We start from the raw sequence: 18,485 nt of genomic DNA, 5'->3' as shown, positions 1-18,485 counted from the left end.
GTGCAAAATAAAAAATGTTTCTAATATAGTTAGTTAGCCAAAAATGTAATATATAAAGGCTGGAGTGAACAGATGTCTAATAAAACAGCCAGAATCCAACTTCCTCCTTTTCAGCTCTATAACTCTGAGTTAGTCAGCGACTTGAAGGGGGGCCACATGGTACATTTCTGTTCAGTGAGTTTGCAATTGATCCTCAGCATTCAGCTCAGATTCAAAAGCAACAGATATGACCCATGTGGCCCCCCCTCAAGTCTCTGATTGGTTACTGCCTGGTAACCAGTTAGTGTAAACCAAGAGAGCTGAAAAACAGGAAGTAGTGTCCTGACTGACTTGTTATACATTAAATCACTCCAGCCTTTATACATTGCATTTTTCGCTAACTAACTATATTAGAAACATTTTTTATTTTGCACAGCCTATCTATTTACCCAGTTTTTATTTTTACACTGAACAATTCCTTTAAGGAAACAGCTCTTTTTTTAAAATATATAAAGAGCTGACTTCTATTGAACCTCGCCAGCTTTTACTTGGAGTTTTTTTGGTGACTTTCTGCTGATTATTTCTTTAAAAGAGAACTAAAAATTAATGGCTAGAAATGCCATATTTTATATACTGAACTTATTGAACCAGTCAAAAGGTCCAACATCCTTATAGTAGTAATGATTCAGGTCTTCAAAGTTGTCACAGGAGTTTCCCATCTTGGAGTTTGTTAGATGTGTCTGCGACACTCACATGCTCAGTATGTTCTAAGCATCTATTGAAAAGCTAAGCTTGGGGGTTGTCACACATCATCAAGCAGAAAATGAGGTTTGCCTGTCATATAAGCCGATGCTACAGGGCTCATTATTAAGTTCTGATGCTAATTTTGCTGGTTTCTGAGCTGCCATGTACCAATAACTTACTAATCAGCCTCATTCTTATACTGTGACAATTATATGAAATATACTCATTATATTGACTTTGTCAATCCCCAAGTTTAGCACCTGACAGCAGCACAGAGCATGTGCTGTGAATCAGCAAAAAAGAAGATGGGGAGTTATTGGGGCATCTTTGGAGACACAGATATTTACTATTACAGGGTTGTGGTTGCCTTGGGCTGGTATAGAAGCCCTAGCCCTCTATATATAGGTTTGATAAATCCTGCCTGATTATTGGTTAATTAATTAAGTTAATTAAGACAATTAACTTAGTTATCATTCTTTTAGGATGCTGGCCCAAGAATAATCTTAGGCTGGGGTGGTTGGGTTCTGCAGTAGACAACGGCACTTAAAAGCCTGTTTAACTATATGCAAATATGGCAATGTCCCTAGTCCAACAGTTACACAGGGTTTCCCCCAGGGCCCATAAACAAACTTGTGTCCATCTCATGTTTAAGAGGACATATCTAAAGTGGGTGAGATAGAAGTTACCCCACAGGCCTGGGGAGATAGTTGAGGTTTTTATAATGAGGGTACCAGGGAGGAGTGGGTGTGTGGCAAGCTGCACAAAAAAAATTGTGTAGGTCACATACTGCCCATTTATAACATAAATGCAGATGGCATTCATATATACCTAGACTCCCCTTTATTAACCACTGACCCAGAACTGCATCTTGCTTGTGCAATTTCCTTGTAAATGAACAAATGCCACCTGAAACTGAACCTGGTTAAAATGGAGCTCATGTTCTTCCCACCCAAACCTGGCCCTTCACCTTCCTTTACCATTACTATTGATGGCATGACCATTAATCCTGTTACTTCACAAGCTGCCTGGACATTATCTAGGACCAGTCACTTTCCTTCTCTAAACATATTAATGGCACTGCTAAAACCTGGAAGGAACCTGGTAGGAAGGAGGTCCCTGCCCCATAGAGATTGCAGTCTTAGTGGGTGGGTGGCTAACATACAGGCACAAATTGGAGGGGGAAACGTGCACAAGGTAAAGGTATTGTCAAACAGGTACCAGGACTAGACTAATACTCTAGTGGACTTTTAATTTTTTCTTGAAGAGATTAAGAGAGCACTCCTTGCGAAGGAATGCAGGGATGGAATTCCAGAGGTAAGGAGCAGCAAGATAGAAAGGTCGATGAGAGGAAGACGAGAAGTGGCCGTGGATGCTGTGAAAAAAGGAGGAGCGGAGAAGATGGCCAGGAACATACAGTGAGGCAAATGAAGAAACGTGGTGAGGAGTGAAGGGCTTTGAATGTTAGCAGTAGGATTTTATATGCTATCCTTTGCTAAACAAGCAGCCATGCTAAGGATTTTAGTTGGGGCTGGACAGGTTCCCTCTTGGCAGAGAGCAGGAGGGGAGAGAGGTGGGGGTAAGGGAGACCAGTTAGTAGGAGATTGCAATAGTCGAAACGGGATGGGATAAGGGCATGAATTAATGTTTTGGCTGTTATTTGTGAAAGAAACTTTATTAACTATATTGCCAAGATACCCCCCTTTCTTTCACAAGTAACATCTAATACACTAATCCTTGTCCTTACCCTATTCAGTTTAGTCTATTGCAATCTCACTAACCCCCCCTCCCTGACTCCCACCTTTCTCCCCTGCAATCAATCTTAAACTCTGCTACTAAGATCCTCCTGCTCCTTCCTAAGAGGGAACCTGTTCAACCATAAATAAAATCTTTGGTATGGCTGCCTGCTAAGCAAAGGATAGCATATAAATCCTTCTGCTAACATTCAATGCCCTTCACTCCTCTGCTCCTCACTACGGGGTAAATTTATCAAAGAGTGAAGTTCCGCCACTAGAGTGAAATTCCGCATCTCTCAATTCATTTCTATGGGATTTTGAAAGGCGTATTTATGAATGGGTGAAAGTGAAAGTTCACCCTTTGATAAATACGCCTATAAAAATCCCATAGAAATAAATGGATGGGGGCAGAATTTCACTCTAGTGGCGAAACTTCACTATTAACTTGACTCTATGATAAATATACCCTTACATTTTTTCACTTGTCTCACTGTACGTTCCTGACCGTCTCATCCACTCCTCTTAGAGTCATCACCTTTTTACACCATCCAAACCCACTGCTAAGTAAACCTTTGTAGCTTGCAGCTCTTTTTTTTCTGAAATTCTATCCATGATTTTTTCCATAGGGAACACTTTAAATCTCTTCAAAAAGAAAGTCAGATCATACCTTTTGGAGCACTAGAACAAATATTGTCCAGTCCTGCAATTTAGTGCCCAAACCTCTGTACATGTTTTCCTTCAATTTGTATATTTATGCTATCCACCCATTTACATAGTGAGCTCTATAGGGCAGGGACTTCCTTCCTAGTGCATCTTTTAGCCCAAACACTTCATTTCTGTATATGTATTCATTACTATTCTTGTTGCTTATTTATTATTATGCTTGTCCTATTATTATGCTTCTGCTTATGCTTGTGTACTTTTCTTTTTTTTTCTTTTGTACAGTGCTGCATATTCATGTAGTGCTTTATAAATAAAGTTATACATATTGTAGCTGTCATTCATACAGCATATGTGTGCCTGGTCCCAGCCACGTATGCATTCCAGATGTTTAGATACTCCAGCGGCCATCCCGACTAATGAGCAGTTGGAGAGCTGTACTTCAGGGTGCAACAAGAAGGGTAAGCACATGCCCCCACCCCTATGGTCTCCATGGGACAGGGATAAAGGAGCAGCTAAGCTTCTGAAGCTGCAGAGAGACTGTTGGAGATGTGGGAATCACTGTGCACTTTCCTTAAGGGTTAATGCCAGATGGGGGCTGAAAAAAGCCTGCTGAAATATGCCTCAGTGAGGGAAAAACGATGAGGTAGTGCGGGGAGATAGTCGCTCAAAAGACGAGGCGATTAGTCGACAGGCGACAAAATCTCCCCGAATCTCCTCGTGTGGCCCCGAATTGTGTTCAAAATATCCAAAACCTGCTAAATTTTGTCAAATGGGTGTGGAATTTAGAGAGTGTGGCCACAAAATGGGCATGGTTAGAAAAGATTCTGTGAGATCTCTTTGCCCCTCTTTATGTTTTTCAAATGTTTATACTAATGGTTGCTGCCAGAAACACAGTAGTAGTATAGTCAATCACAGTCCTGCAGTCACACAAGCAAAGACAGTTCCATATCAGTTCAGCCTAGCTGCTGATGGTTCCTATTCCACAGTGCTGAGTGCCACCGGCTCCCCTGCAGAGCTTGGGAAAGGAGGCAGCAGGAAGTGAAACAGATGGGCAGGGGTTAGAAGGGTTTTTTCAGAAATTTTCAATAAATCAAACCAAAATACTACTGTTCTCAGCACATTCCTCCTATATTTAAATAAGCATAATGTACTGACACAGTCTTGTTTTTTCAGACAATATGTCTCCTTTAAAGGCAAGAAAAATAAGTAAATCAAATAATAAAAAGTAGATATGAAAAGAAAGTAATATTTTACACAACACTGTTTGAACCAGTCTAAATGATTAAATTGAATTATAAGGAAAGGCAAGTTATAGACTATATAAGTCTACTACAAAATCATTTAAACATTAAATAATCGGCTGGTTATATTCTTCCAAAAAGGATTAATTATATCTTTGCTTGGATCAAGTACAATGTACTGTTTTATTGTTACAAAGAAGAAGAAAATAATTTTTTAAAATTTGGATTATTTGGATAAAATGGGGATAATTTGGATAAAATGGAGTTTATGGAAGACAGCCTTTCCGTAATCGGATCTTTCTGGATAACGGGTTACGGATGATGGATCCCCATGCCTATACCTATCATCAAGGGAGTAACTACAGAGGAAGCAAACCCTGCAGTTGCAGGGGGCCTAGGAGTGTAGAGGGCCCGGTGAGGCCCTAATTAATGAGCAGTTTTAATATATATTGGTAGAATAGGCCCTCTTATCAACTTTTTGGGGCCCTAAACTGAATTTGATGTGGGGCCCTGTAATATCTAGTTATGTCACTGCCTATCATTCAAGTGGCTATACGTTAAAAGAAAAGAATCACCAATAGTTAAATATGGACTTTTCCATCAACATTTTTAAAAAGGACAAGCACTGACGCAGCAGAAATTTAATCTGAAACAGATTGCTAGAGGAACTAGGGGAAGTAAAATCACCCCGGTCAAGTTTAAACAAAAGCCTTTGCTCAGAGTGCCCTCAGCATTCCTATACCAATACAGTTGGAGCGATACATATTTAAACACTGTACGCAGAGTAATCTCAGCAAGTTTTGTGAGCACTAGTGAGTAAGGAGCATTTATAAGGAGAGCTATTTTGAAGTGTTGCTGTTGAAGTCGCAAAAATTATTTGAAAATCAGATCTATTGGTTTTTTTTCTTTTTAACCCAGCCCAGTGAGACAAGTAAGTACAGAATGCCTTTGACGTCTAACAATCAATAATGAAAATGCAGTCTGCATGATTTCCCTCTATTAACGTTTTATATTTAAAGGCATTTTCCATGTGAAAAATGTGTTTGACGTGGGTATTGAATAGCTTTATCTATGACTGTGTCGTTATAATTTAGTCTGACCTCAAAGATACAGAATTGATCTTTGCTGTATTTGAACCTAGAAGTCTCATTAACAGGACAAAAGTCTTATGCCAAATGATAGTACCTAAGGAAAACATTTCTGTAACATGTCATCCTACTTTTGATATATGTTATAGAGGTATGGGACCTGTTATCCAGAATTCTCGGGACCTGGGATTTTCCAGATAACGGGTCTTTCCGTTATTTGGTATTTCTATACATTCATTTAAACATTAATTAAACCCAATACGCCTACACATCAGTTTAACTTCTGATATTATACAGAAACGGTATAACACATTTGATGTATTACACAAATTACTTTTCACAGATAATCTGCTTTAAGGAACTCCCTGAAATAATTCTTACTGTTGGCTTTAAGTCTACCTGGACGGATCCCTTACGAATCATCAAATGAAAAGTTAGATGTGTTTAAGAAGAATATAGCATGCCACATCACATAGTTCTTCTGGGTGCCGTCACTCTGCTTGGAGTCCTGGAACAAGGTACACAAACATTGTTTTCGTAGTGAGTGCCGGAAATTATAACATTCAGCACTTTGATTTGCATAAAAGTGCATGTACAACTGAGTTTTAACACAACGACTACAATTGTGTCCTGCCACCTGATCCCCACAATTGTGGGACAAAGCTGTTTCAGTAATAACACCAGCCCCTATTATTCTGTTACCCAACAAAACCTTTTTTTTATTAACCCACCTCCTCAACTTCTTGTAACTCAAGTGTCGGTTGCACATATATTAAAGGAGGAATAATGACGAAGACTCGGTAGAACAACTAGAAACATTTACAGAAATATATATGCTGTATAAAGCAGGGTAAAAAGAGGTGAAATAAGTTGTGCTTTTTACTCAGACTATCGCCATGTAAAACACACTGAGAAGGTTTTGTAAAGCCATATGTAAAAAGGAAAAAAGTACACACAGTACAATCTGTTAAAGGAAAAGTGACACCAAAAAATGAAAGTATTCTAAAGAAATTAACATACAATATACTTTTAGCATGCACTGGTACAAGCTTGTGTTTGCCTCAAAAAGGCACAGGTTACATAGCACATAACAGATAAGCCCTGTCCAATACAATGGTTTTTTTTATCTGTGATGTGCTTTGTAACCTGTGTCTTTTCATTTTTTTCCAGCTTGAATGGCTGCCCCCATGGTTTAAAAGGGGAGTGGCCAACACTGACTTCCGTTATCGGCCCTCCACATAGGCCAGTAAAATGTTGGCCCTCGGTACCACAGAAATTGAACAGCACTGTTCAATGTAAGGAAAGCCATACTGTTAACTTGGAAATCCACATCTGCTCAAGCATTCACCCTTTGGGAAAAAAATGAATTAATGATGTGTTACCCAAACAAAAACTGGTTTACTTGTCAAGAGGATGCCCTACTAAGTTCAATGCAATTTGGGACAATTGGCTGAATGCTCAGACTGTATAAATAGACATGACTCGCAAAGCCCATTTAGCTTTATTCTTTCTCTCTGTTCTACTCTTCATTCCTGTCGCCTAACCTATTTTTGTTGTAACGTTAAAGCATTAAATAAAAACTTATAAAGATAAAAAAACAAGCTGCTGAGAGGGGTCTAGTTATAGGTCAAGAAACAGTAGCAATTGGTTACTTTCTTACTAAATCACAAGTGGCCAGTCAGACTGGTTAGGTCACAAGTAAGTGTAAGCTGGGCTGTAACTACTTAGGATAGAGATTTACAAGCTCCTGCTCCAAGAGTGAAGTTGTGTAGGTTTGCAGGTTAATGCATATTTATTGTTGTTACTATCTCTGGAACTAAAGCAATGCGAAAATAACGCCTATATTTTCATACATCTGTAATACAGGTATGGTACCTGTTATCCAGAATGCTCTGGACCTGAGGTTTTACGGATAACAGATCTTTCCATAATTTGGATCGTCATACCTTAAGTCTAATTAAAAATCATGTAAACATTAAATAAACCCAATAGGCTGGTTTTGCTTCCAATAACGATTAATTATATCTTATTTTGGATATAGTTCCAGGTACTGTTTAGTATTTAGATACTTAGTTATCCTTTCTGGATAACGGGTTTTCGAATAATGGATCCCATACCTGTATTGTATTAAGCTAAGTACAAGACAATGAAATTCTTAAAATTTTTGAACACCTCATTCAGAGGGATGGATCATACTTGATGAAATAAAGTCAGCTTTGCAGTCAACACTAGTCCCATATGAAGATTCTACCAATTAAAAAAATTGGCCAAAATGTAATTTGTGGATATGGCATACTCACTCATGGGCCTAGCTGGATCTTCTCAATAACACACATCATGTATACTCTATAAGCGAAAGAAAAAAAGAACCCCAATTGCCTCCCACTCGTACCGCAGTTCCTCAGATATTACACTACTTATAAAGTATTTTGTGATTGCGTGAGGGCAATCACTGAACGTTAAAAAATACTAATGTGCTTGGTTTGCACAAATTACAATTATATTAAAGTGCCAGTGCTATAAGAATTAATTCAGTTAAATGTACTTAGATTTAAAGGTTGATAGATACTCAATACAATTAATACTTTACACAAATAAATAATTAACCTTTTAATCCAGTGTATTATCCAATACCTTATATTTTCACCCACAATCAATCCAACCAGGAATTAATGAGAATAAAAATACTAAAGTGCTTTAAGTGCTAATAGGTTTATTGTAAGGTCGCAATTACTAAAATTTCATAATTGCTTACAAATTAATTAGTTGTAAAGTGCTAAAAAGTGCCAAGTAATTAATGATCAATAATAAATAGTGTAGTTGATATAAAGAGGACCGCAGTTAATGGGATAAATAATTTAAAAACACACAAATTGCTCAGGTTAAAAGGTTTCAAGTAGGAAATAGAAAATTGGAGAGGGTGGAGCTGTCCCAAAGGCTGCTACCTAAATTGTTTTCTATCCCTGGGACACCACAAAGATAAGGAGGCAGAATACCCGGGACTTGTGGTCTTGTGTTATTAACTAAATCCTGTTCTGTAAGAGAGCTAAATAAGCCTAAAAAAACCACGAATCCACGGGCTCTTGTGAGCTTTAGCAACAGAGAAAGGAGATACCCGAGCACTAATTAGAAATAGATTTCTTTTCCCACCCCTTCTATTCCGTTTCCCAAAGACTGAAATTATTCTAAAAGTTATAAGTTAAAAGGATTCCAAACACCGACGCGCGTTTCGCAGTGATAGCTTTATCTTCTATTCCGTTTCCCAAAGACTGAAATTATTCTAAAAGTTATAAGTTAACTTTAAGATAGCTTTATCTTCTATTCCGTTTCCCAAACACTGAAATTATTCTAAAAGTTATAAGTTAAAAGGATTCCAAACGCCGATAAAGCTATCACTGCGATTTCGCATTGATAAAGCTATCACTGCGAAACGCGTGTCGGCGTTTGGAATCCTTTTAACTTATAACTTTTAGAATAATTTCAGTCTTTGGGAAACGGAATAGAAGGGGTGGGAAAAGAAATCTATTTCTAATTAGTGCTCGGGTATCTCCTTTCTCTGTTGCTAAAGCTCACAAGAGCCTGTGGATTCGTGGTTTTTTTAGGCTTATTTAGCTCTCTTACAGAACAGGATTTAGTTAATAACACAAGACCACAAGTCCCGGGTATTCTGCCTCCTTATCTTTGTGGTGTCCCAGGGATAGAAAACAATTTAGGTAGCAGCCTTTGGGACAGCTCCACCCTCTCCAATTTTCTATTTCCTACTTGAAACCTTTTAACCTGAGCAATTTGTGTGTTTTTAAATTATTTATCCCATTAACTGCGGTCCTCTTTATATCAACTACACTATTTATTATTGATCATTAATTACTTGGCACTTTTTAGCACTTTACAACTAATTAATTTGTAAGCAATTATGAAATTTTAGTAATTGCGACCTTACAATAAACCTATTAGCACTTAAAGCACTTTAGTATTTTTATTCTCATTAATTCCTGGTTGGATTGATTGTGGGTGAAAATATAAGGTATTGGATAATACACTGGATTAAAAGGTTAATTATTTATTTGTGTAAAGTATTAATTGTATTGAGTATCTATCAACCTTTAAGTCTAAGTACATTTAACTGAATTAATTCTTATAGCACTGGCACTTTAATATAATTGTAATTTGTGCAAACCAAGCACATTAGTATTTTTTAACGTTCAGTGATTGCCCTCACGCAATCACAAAATACTTTATAAGTAGTGTAATATCTGAGGAACTGCGGTACGAGTGGGAGGCAATTGGGGTTCTTTTTTTCTTTCGCTTATAGAATTAATTTAAATCTCTGACCTAGGTCAGACCTCTGCCTCCGCCGTGGGTTAAATTCACTTTTGAAAGGATCACCTTGTTTTTGTATGTAACACATCATGTATAAACATACAACTGTGAGCTGACAGCTTAGTTTGCCTTTTTGCCATTAAGAAATGTATAGATATAATTTTGGTGCTCTTCTTGCAGCTTATTTTGCACTTCAGGTGATTGCAGCTCGACGGAAGTACAGCGTGTCCCCTCCCAGTACATCTGGGCCACCAGAATTTGACAGAATCTTCAGAGCCCAGTAAGGAAATCAATGGAAATTTTTGTAAAAAATAAATTTTAGCGGCTTGGTTGAACGTTGAAGTCATGCCCTCTTGTATCATCAGTGAGGTACAGGTGGAAATCATAATGTGTGGGATTATCCATTTACAAAATAAGTTTGCATTGCTTAGGGTCAGTCCACACCAGCAGGGTGAGATTTAGTCACCTGTCGACTAATCGGCTCTTCTTCTGGGCGACAATCTCCCCGAACTGCCTTTGCGTGTCTTCCCGTCCACTATAATGAAAAGTGGCCTACGCTAAAGCACGCGCGGTGCTTCGTTTTCCGAAGCTGCCCGAAGTCTTTGGAAAATGAATCACCGCGACTTTTCATTATAGCAGACGGGAAGACACGCAAAGGGGACTAAATCTCCCCGAATCTGCTTGTCTGGACTGACCCTTACATGAGAGATTTATAGATTAGAATAATGTGTTTGATATATAAATACTAAGGAGCACACTATTACAGCATCCCATTAGGGGCACTCTCGGGTGTCTGGACAAAGACAAATAAGGTCGGAGGGGCAATAATTTTTAGGCCAGGGTTACAGGATTCTACTGGTTTATACAGTCATGAACTTCATGAACTTTTCTTCACCAGTAAAAGCTTAGAGCTGTTCTAAATAAAATGTCAGACTTGTTATTACAGGCGGCTAGGACATAACTAGCAATATAATCACTGGTTGCATTGCAAGTATGCATTGCATTCTTTTGGTTATACATTTTTAAGACTTGTTTGATGTGTAACCTGGGGCTCTAAAGTCTATGGCAAGGTCTCTCTTGTCCCTTACAGTTCTATTCATATCTGCACATCTCCTTTAGCACTTGTGCTATGCTGGTAGTCTCCCAGTGGATTCTCCAGAGACATGTCTCTTGGAAGTGTTAGAGCTGTAACTGCTCTAATGTATTGTATACCTTCCTAATGTGGATCATCACTGCCAAATCCAGTGTGCAACCTGTGGTCAACCTTTTTCACTAGAAGGAGGCTGGTATATCAACAATATGCTGCTTTATTTTATTAAGTGTACAGAATGTAAGACAGTACTACATAATCACCTAATGTATACTGTATGTGACATAAAGATTCATGTTTATTTGTGTGTTTTTATTGATGCTTTATATTTTTTAGACATTTTTTAAAATGTGGCACATTGCATAAAAGGAACAGTAACACCAAAAAATGAAAGTGTATCAAAGTAATTAAATTATAATGTACTATTGCGCTGTACTGATAAAATGTATGTGTTTGCTTCAGAAACAGTACTATAGTTTCTATAAATAGGCTTCTGTTGAGCTTTGGGGGTAGCTATTCAAATTGAAATAGGGCTAAATGGTACAGGTTACATAGCAGATACATAGCTCAGTAAAACACCATTGTATTCTACAGAGCTTATCTATTATCTGCATTTTCTCCTTTTTTCCAGCTTGAATGGCTGTCACTGTGGCTTCACAGAAGCTTATTTATATAAACTATAGTAGTCTTTTTGAAGCAAATGCAGAACTATTACCAGTGTAGGACAAAACATTATTTTTTAATTACTTTAAAACACTTTCACTTCTTGGCAAAGAGTAGTAATATTACATGCAGATATTGAACAAGGAAGTGTAGACAGCACTTCCCTTTACCAAAATAAATAAAACAAAGCGACACAGATAGTTGGCAAGGATAAAAGCTAGAGCTGATTTATTAATTCAAATGCATAGCTAACATTATCAAGAACCTGTTTAAATAACTTGCCAACACAATCAATTCATTACACCATCCAGCATCTTATAACAGATACCCCAGCAGTCTGTTGCCATAAGCTTTGCCTCTACCTTAGCAAAACCAGCATTACCTCAGCTGCAACAATACTCTTTTTCTATATTTATTCCATTTCTTAAAATTGACAAAATAAAACTTTTTCAATGGGTGGAAAGTTGTGTCGGACTCCTCACATTTGTCTCGATGCCTGCCTGCCAATCAACATCTGAGCTACTTAACAACATCCCCTTGCCTATTTTGCCTAGCACCCGGGTTAGTATTCCTAGTTGACTGTCACTCACCCATGCCCCTGAGGTTTAAAGGAGAACTAAACCCTAAAAATTAATATGGCTAAACTGACATATTTAATATAATGGCCTTATTGCACCAGCCGAAAGTTTCAGCTTCTCAATAGCAGCAATGAACCAGGATTTCAAACCTGTCACAGAGTCTGTGACACTCACATGCTCAGTGGGCTCTGCGCAGCTGTTGAGAAGCTAAGTTTAGTGGCTGTCGCAAATTATCAAGCGGATAAAAAGGTTTGCCTGTAATATAAGCTGATGCCACAAGGCAGTTGATTAAATTCTGATGCTATTTGCACTGGTTCTGTGCTGCCATGTAGTAATTATCTGTATTAATTACTAAACAGCCCTACATTTTTTTCAGGCTTTTTGTAAGTTCTGGTGAAAGTCACTCTTAAGAAAAATGTGTATATTTTTGTGTGGCGAAGCCTGGTAATGTGTGATGAATTATCTCTCCACATAATACATCTGCCCCTAAATATAGAATTGGGACTGAGGCAGAAGCAGACGGACTATTTGCCGCCCTGGGTAACTTCTGGGGAGCTGCCCCCTTGAGGCCAGGTTCTCACCTTGCCTCATGGCAGAAACGCCCCTGGGTAGAGGATGAATGAGAGACAGGAACTTGCTGGCTGTTTTCCTGGCCCAGTGGAGAGCAGTCAGCAAATAGGAGGCTTCCAGCTCAACTCCCATTAGAACCTTACAGCCATTGGTTGATATCCCAAGGTTTATAGGGACACTGTAAAGTAAAGTAAAGTTTCACTTTGTTCCTAAAGACAATGTTTAGCAATGGAAGGAAAAAGTCTTTATTTTTCTCGCAAAGCAGCATTATGGCTAGGTTTATAACTATCTTTATAAAAGAGAATTCATAACACAGTGGTTCAGAATCTTATACCTGAGAACTAAAGGGGTACTATCAAGAATACAAAAGTTTAGTTGTAGGGGAGCTATGTACACTTGTCTCTCCTCTTTGTTGTTCTGTGTGAGGAGAAGGAAGAGTCCCCACCCCTGTGAGCTGACAGGAAGGAAGGCCTGCACGGTACTGCTGTGAGCGAAAAGCTGTAGAGTGAAAGCAAGGTGCTGAAAGGTCACACATACTTTTCTCACAAAGCAGCATTATGGCTAGGTTTAGAACTGTCTTCATAAAAGAGAATTATTAACACAGTAGTCCAGAGTCCTATACATGAAACCTAAAGGGGTACTATCAAGAATGCAAACATTTAATTGTAGGGGAGCTGTGTACACTTGTCTCTCCTCTGTGTTGTTCTGTGTGAGGAGAGGGAAGAGTCCCCACCCCTGTGAGCTGACAGGAAGGAAGTTGCTGCAGCTGACAGGCTGTATGTAGCATGGTTATTCAAAGTTTCTGTGTCCTGCAAATAAACCCATCAACCTTTCATCTCTGTGGAGATTGCGGATCAGAGAAATACCCAGGTGTTACAGCCAAGTCTGTCCTAGGTGGAGGCACGCCAAATCATAGTGTACCTGCTTTCCCCTGTAGCAGAGACACAGAACTCCTGTAGCGCCACAAAGATTCCTGCAGTAGCAAAATAGGGCTACATAATATAAGGTTCATCTTAAGAATGTATATATATATTAATTTTTTTTTAAAAACTCTGTACTGGCTCTGAAATACACATTTTTAGCTACCCCCCCCCCCCAAATGTATTCTCTCTCTATGTGCATGCTCCCTATAATTGGGGTTCTGAGCCTAAAACCCATTGTTGCCCAAATATAGATTGTAATCTACCACTAGATCTTCAGCTCATGATTAGATACTATGCAGAGCAAATCATTGGTTGCCAACAGCTCCATTACATTACCCTTCTGAGTGTTAGGGTAATTTGCACCCTAGAATCCAGATTGTCGAAATTGTAAATAGGAGACAATTTAACTGAAGAGTTAAATAACGCAAAAGCAGCAAATAGTAAAAAATAAAAATCAGTTGCAAATTGTCTCAGAGTATCTCAAAGGTGAACAACCCCTTTAACAGAGCATAAAGGAAATAACTGCAATGCAGTTTCAGGCCCATGAGATATGGATGTAATGCTTACCAGTTACCTGAATGTAATAAATGTTGCCTACAGCAGACACATGAGCTATCAGGCACATCGCCGATTCTGCAACTTGAGCTGCCTGCCCTGGATGGGGTCCAGGGAAATGCATTGCTAGTACAGAGGGCACAATTGCACTCTCCTGCACTAGAAAATCAGAATTTCCAGTCTAAAAATTGGAAATTCGTCTCTTAAAGGCACCAGGAGCAGCTTTATTGCCGCCCCTGCTAACCTTTTTGGCCTTTGGCACAGCGCCCCTGATCAGGCATATACTGTACCGCTCGGTTATGTAGGTCAGCATTCATACAATTAGGAAGTGGTTGGAGAAAGCAACAGATATATAATTAAATATACATAATTTGCTAAAAACATAATATATTTAGTACAGGTATGGGATCTGTTATCCAGAAACCCATTATCTTGAAAGCTCAGAATTATGGGAAGGCCATATCCCATTAATGTAATTTTAATCAAATAATTAACGTTTTCAAAAATGATTTCCTTTTTCTCTGTAATAATAAAACTTGTACTTGATCCCAAAAAATATATAATTAATCCTTATTGGTAGTAAGAGAATCCTGTTGGGTTTAATGTTTACATGATATTTTACTAGCCTATGGAGATACAAATTAACAGAAAGACCCCTTATTCGGTAAACCTTAAGTATTCTGTATAGCAGGTCCCATACCTGTACCAGAAAACTGCCTTGCAATGTTAAGAAGTGCAATACACAAAACATAGATATTTTAAAAGCAAAAATGTTCCCTCTAAAGCATGTATCTTTATAAATTTTATAACAATGTTTGCCTTTTTATCTATAATGTGACCTAGCATCTCTAGGAGTAAAAGTTAGAGGTACGCTCCTTTTTAACTGACAGTATGCATTTGTGCATTTGTGTCTGACCCACTTTATTTTGTATTTTAGGGTGAACTGCACAGAATACTTTCCAATGTTCATAGCTGTGCTATGGCTAGCTGGCATTTTCTTCCATCAAGGTAAGTCCTGAATGTATGCAGCAACTAAAGGGGAAGAAGCCCTCATAATAACAAAGAAGCCCAAAGTCATACAAGAATATGCTCAGTGGTGCCAAAATCAAGACCTTGCTATTTCAAGGGAGGGGAAGGGAATTTAGGAAGAATTTTTATTAAAATATGAGTTTTTGCCACAGGTGGTGGCTATAATCCATGAGTTGTTGCCCAGACCAAGAGACATGTTTTACTCCTTGGATCTCAATACAAATGCACTATACTAGATTCAAAAATTCTTATAAAAATAAGATTTTACCCACAATGCTGCAAAATAATATGCCAAATTTAAAAACATGTTTTGTTTATCTAAAATGTGCAGGCACGAGCCTACGGCAACATTTTAGGGGCGGAATGCCACCCAGCATCCTAAGGAACACTGGGGACTCAAAGTTCACCAGTCCTCCGGTGCTTGTCAGCGCTCTGACGCAGAGGAGGGGTTGCACGCTGTAAGTTTTCGGTGCTAGGACCATGTGGCGGGGGAGGGGGGCATGCACATGTGAGCGCCTGCCGCCGGGACCATGCAGCCTCGGGGCACCATTTCATGGAATCCGGCTCTGAGAATTTGGCAATTAGTTTGATACTGTTATGTGGGTGAGGGGTAGTTGGTACATGGGCCTTTAATGGGGAGTGCAACTTTTATTATTTATTGTTATTTATTGTTATGTTTAACTAGGGACACTATGTTATCTTAAAAAAATGCTGTAATAAAAAAATGAAATATTCCTGTGTGCCCTGGAGTTTTCTACAAACGTTTTTCTTACATCATTACCTTTATTGATAACATACAGTTGCATAGAAAACACGTTGCTCTTCCAGTAATACAGTAATTTTGTAGCGTCACAAGCCACCAAAATTGGCAGTTCTGGGATGGGGGGGGTAAATGTTGGTTGCATTATAGATTGTGGTAAACACTTCATGCTGGAGACAATTACAGTCCCACATTATCATGAAGGTGCCCGGGGCTGAGATACTGTTCATCTACCACATTTGGTTGATATGGCCGGATTAATTGTATGAAGTCTTAGAAGTATTTCTTTATCATTTTATGATCAGCATTGGAAGATGCATATCTTGGTGCTTCAAGGGCGTCCAGCCATTCATCCTCAGTTAGTGTGAGGATGTCTGATAGCAGAGGTAGGTAGGGTATGAATGTTTATTTCCCAGTGTGAGAAGATTGGCAGGGACACTACTATACCTAGATATTAAAAGTCTGAGACTGTTACCAATGCGCACTAAGAGGTTGAGACATCAAAAACAGAGAGATTCAATCGTCATTGCACTTTCCCGCCAGTTTATGTTTTAGCTCACAATGAAGTATTGCAGCAAACAAGCTATTTTTCTAATTTTATGACAGGATATTGGTTAGGTATTCTCTTTTGGAGGTCTGGAAAGCAGGAAATGTACAAATCTTATTAGACAGAGGACACTTAAACCTGTACTTTCACTGCTGAGTAAAATTTTTGCTTCAGGGGGGCATCTCACAGAATACTATGTTCAGTCTGACCATCTTGTTTTCTAGGTACAGCTTCTGTCTGTGGAATTCTTTATCTTCTTGCTAGATATAACTACTTTCAAGGCTACAGTGCTTCACCAAAGGAAAGGTAACATATACAATACATGTTATCCCTATGTAAAGGATGTAAATAAGTCACAGGAAAGAAAACAGAGAGATAAAATAGAACTTCCAAGCACTGCTATAACTAGAATACACTGGAATCCAAAACACAATCTTTTTAGAGTTCCTTCACAGTTTCATAAATATTAAATGAAGTGGCTGTTTAACCCTCCATGCTCCTGGGCTCTCAAGCAGCAACTGGATCTATTACTAATTGTTACACCCTGATAAAATGAATATGGCTAACTAGCTTCTTTTATACCAGTGTGAGTTTTTCCCAGTTGGCACCCTTATAATGCAGGAAGCCACACCACACTGCTGTTGGAAAAGATAGAAGTCATTAACACAAATACATTGTACTCGGTGAGAAGAAGGCGGCAGAGTTTGTCTAAAAAAAGTTTTGCTTGGAAACTATCCGTTGCCTATGCATGATACCAGGGTCGGACTGGGCTACTCCCATGCAGCTGGCAGAGCCATTTCCTTCCTGACCTACCCCCCCCCCCAACTGCAACGTGAATCGGTGAGCAAAGAAGATACAAGCGGGAGGTAGGGGGATGTAGGGGGATTAGTCCATGCAGGGTCCCTTGGGGGGGGAGGTTGCAGGTCCCTGATGTGGCAGCCCCGGTGAGCCTACACCCCTCCAGTCCAACACTGTATGATACCCATTGTATTTCTGTTTATTATTTATTTATTATTAACATGTATTTATATAGCGCCAACATATTGCGTAGCACTGTAAAGTAAATGTGATTATACAACTACATCACATGAATTACATACATAGAACATATGGAGTAACAAACATCACAATCAATACAGGTACAAAAAGGTGAGGAAGGCCCTATGCAAAGGCATACAGTCTAAAGGAATTAGACTGTATGCCTAAACAAAAAAATATCATCTACCATCCATGGATGATTTGTTGGCTCTAGAACCAAGTACTGGTGCCTACGTGGCAACTAACAAGCCTCCGTAACCAGATTTTTGAGATCTGTTCTTTTTTAAATATTTGCTAATATAACAGATATGAGATCTATGGTCCAGTAAGTAAAAGCTCCAATAAATGGCTGTGCTATTTCCCACAGTGCCATATGTAGGGATGCACCGAATGCATTATTTGGGATTCGGCCGAATACCGAACAGAATGCTAATTTGCCTATGCAAATTAGGGGTGGGAAAGGAAAAAGTGTGAACATTTTTTTTCGTTTCCTTGTTTTGTGATGAAAAGTAACGTGATTTCCCTCCCCAGCTTTAATTTACATATGCAAATTCGGATTCGGTTCGGCCAAAGACAAGGATTCCTTTGAAACCGAATCCTGTTCTAAAGGGATGGATCCTGGACGAATCCCAAACCAAATACAGGATTTGGTGCATCCCTAGCCATATGTAAACAAATTTTCATTTATGACTGATCTGCTTTTTACAGTCGCTTGCGTTTGATATCACCTAAACTAGAATAAATCCATTTTTAAAACAATCCTTATTTTTACAAAGTGTTTTAATGTTTTTTTAAAGCATAGTTCTCCACATTACAAAAAGACTCCTTATTAAGTAAACCTCAATTCCCAAACATTCCAGATCCATCTACCTGTATAGGGGAAAATGTATTAAAGGGTTAGTTCACCTTAAAGCTAACTTGTATATAATATATATACTGTAAGCAGTAACTTTTGAATACTGAA

General features: G+C 38.6%; 2 protein-coding genes across 3 annotated transcripts in view; both read left to right on the top strand.

Annotated features, from left to right (window-relative positions):
- The first annotated feature begins 2,867 nt into the window (after window positions 1-2,867).
- Window positions 2,868-18,485, top strand: part of ltc4s.2.L (leukotriene C4 synthase, gene 2 L homeolog) — a 17,373-nt gene continuing 1,755 nt past the window's right edge. Inside the window, exons 1-5 of one of the 2 annotated variants that reach the window (XM_041585195.1) lie at window positions 2,868-3,577; window positions 5,792-5,966; window positions 9,949-10,048; window positions 15,085-15,155; window positions 15,508-15,734. In XM_041585195.1, coding sequence (XP_041441129.1) covers window positions 5,909-5,966; window positions 9,949-10,048; window positions 15,085-15,155; window positions 15,508-15,638 — 360 coding nt within the window. In that variant the 5' untranslated portion in view covers window positions 2,868-3,577; window positions 5,792-5,908 and the 3' untranslated portion in view covers window positions 15,639-15,734. 2 annotated transcript variants of the gene reach the window in all.
- pcdh12.L (protocadherin 12 L homeolog) overlaps window positions 16,722-18,485 on the top strand; it is a 19,970-nt gene continuing 18,206 nt past the window's right edge. The window contains exon 1 of the mRNA XM_041586067.1: window positions 16,722-16,789. The gene's annotated coding sequence lies outside the window, so the exon portion shown is untranslated. The remainder of the gene's footprint in view (window positions 16,790-18,485) is intronic.

This window comes from Xenopus laevis, chromosome 3L (assembly GCF_017654675.1).
Source record: "Xenopus laevis strain J_2021 chromosome 3L, Xenopus_laevis_v10.1, whole genome shotgun sequence".
In the NCBI taxonomy this organism is placed as follows: Eukaryota; Metazoa; Chordata; class Amphibia; order Anura; family Pipidae; genus Xenopus; species Xenopus laevis.
The sequence above is the reverse complement of the archived record's forward strand: the minus strand, read 5'-3'. Positions and strand labels throughout refer to the sequence as shown.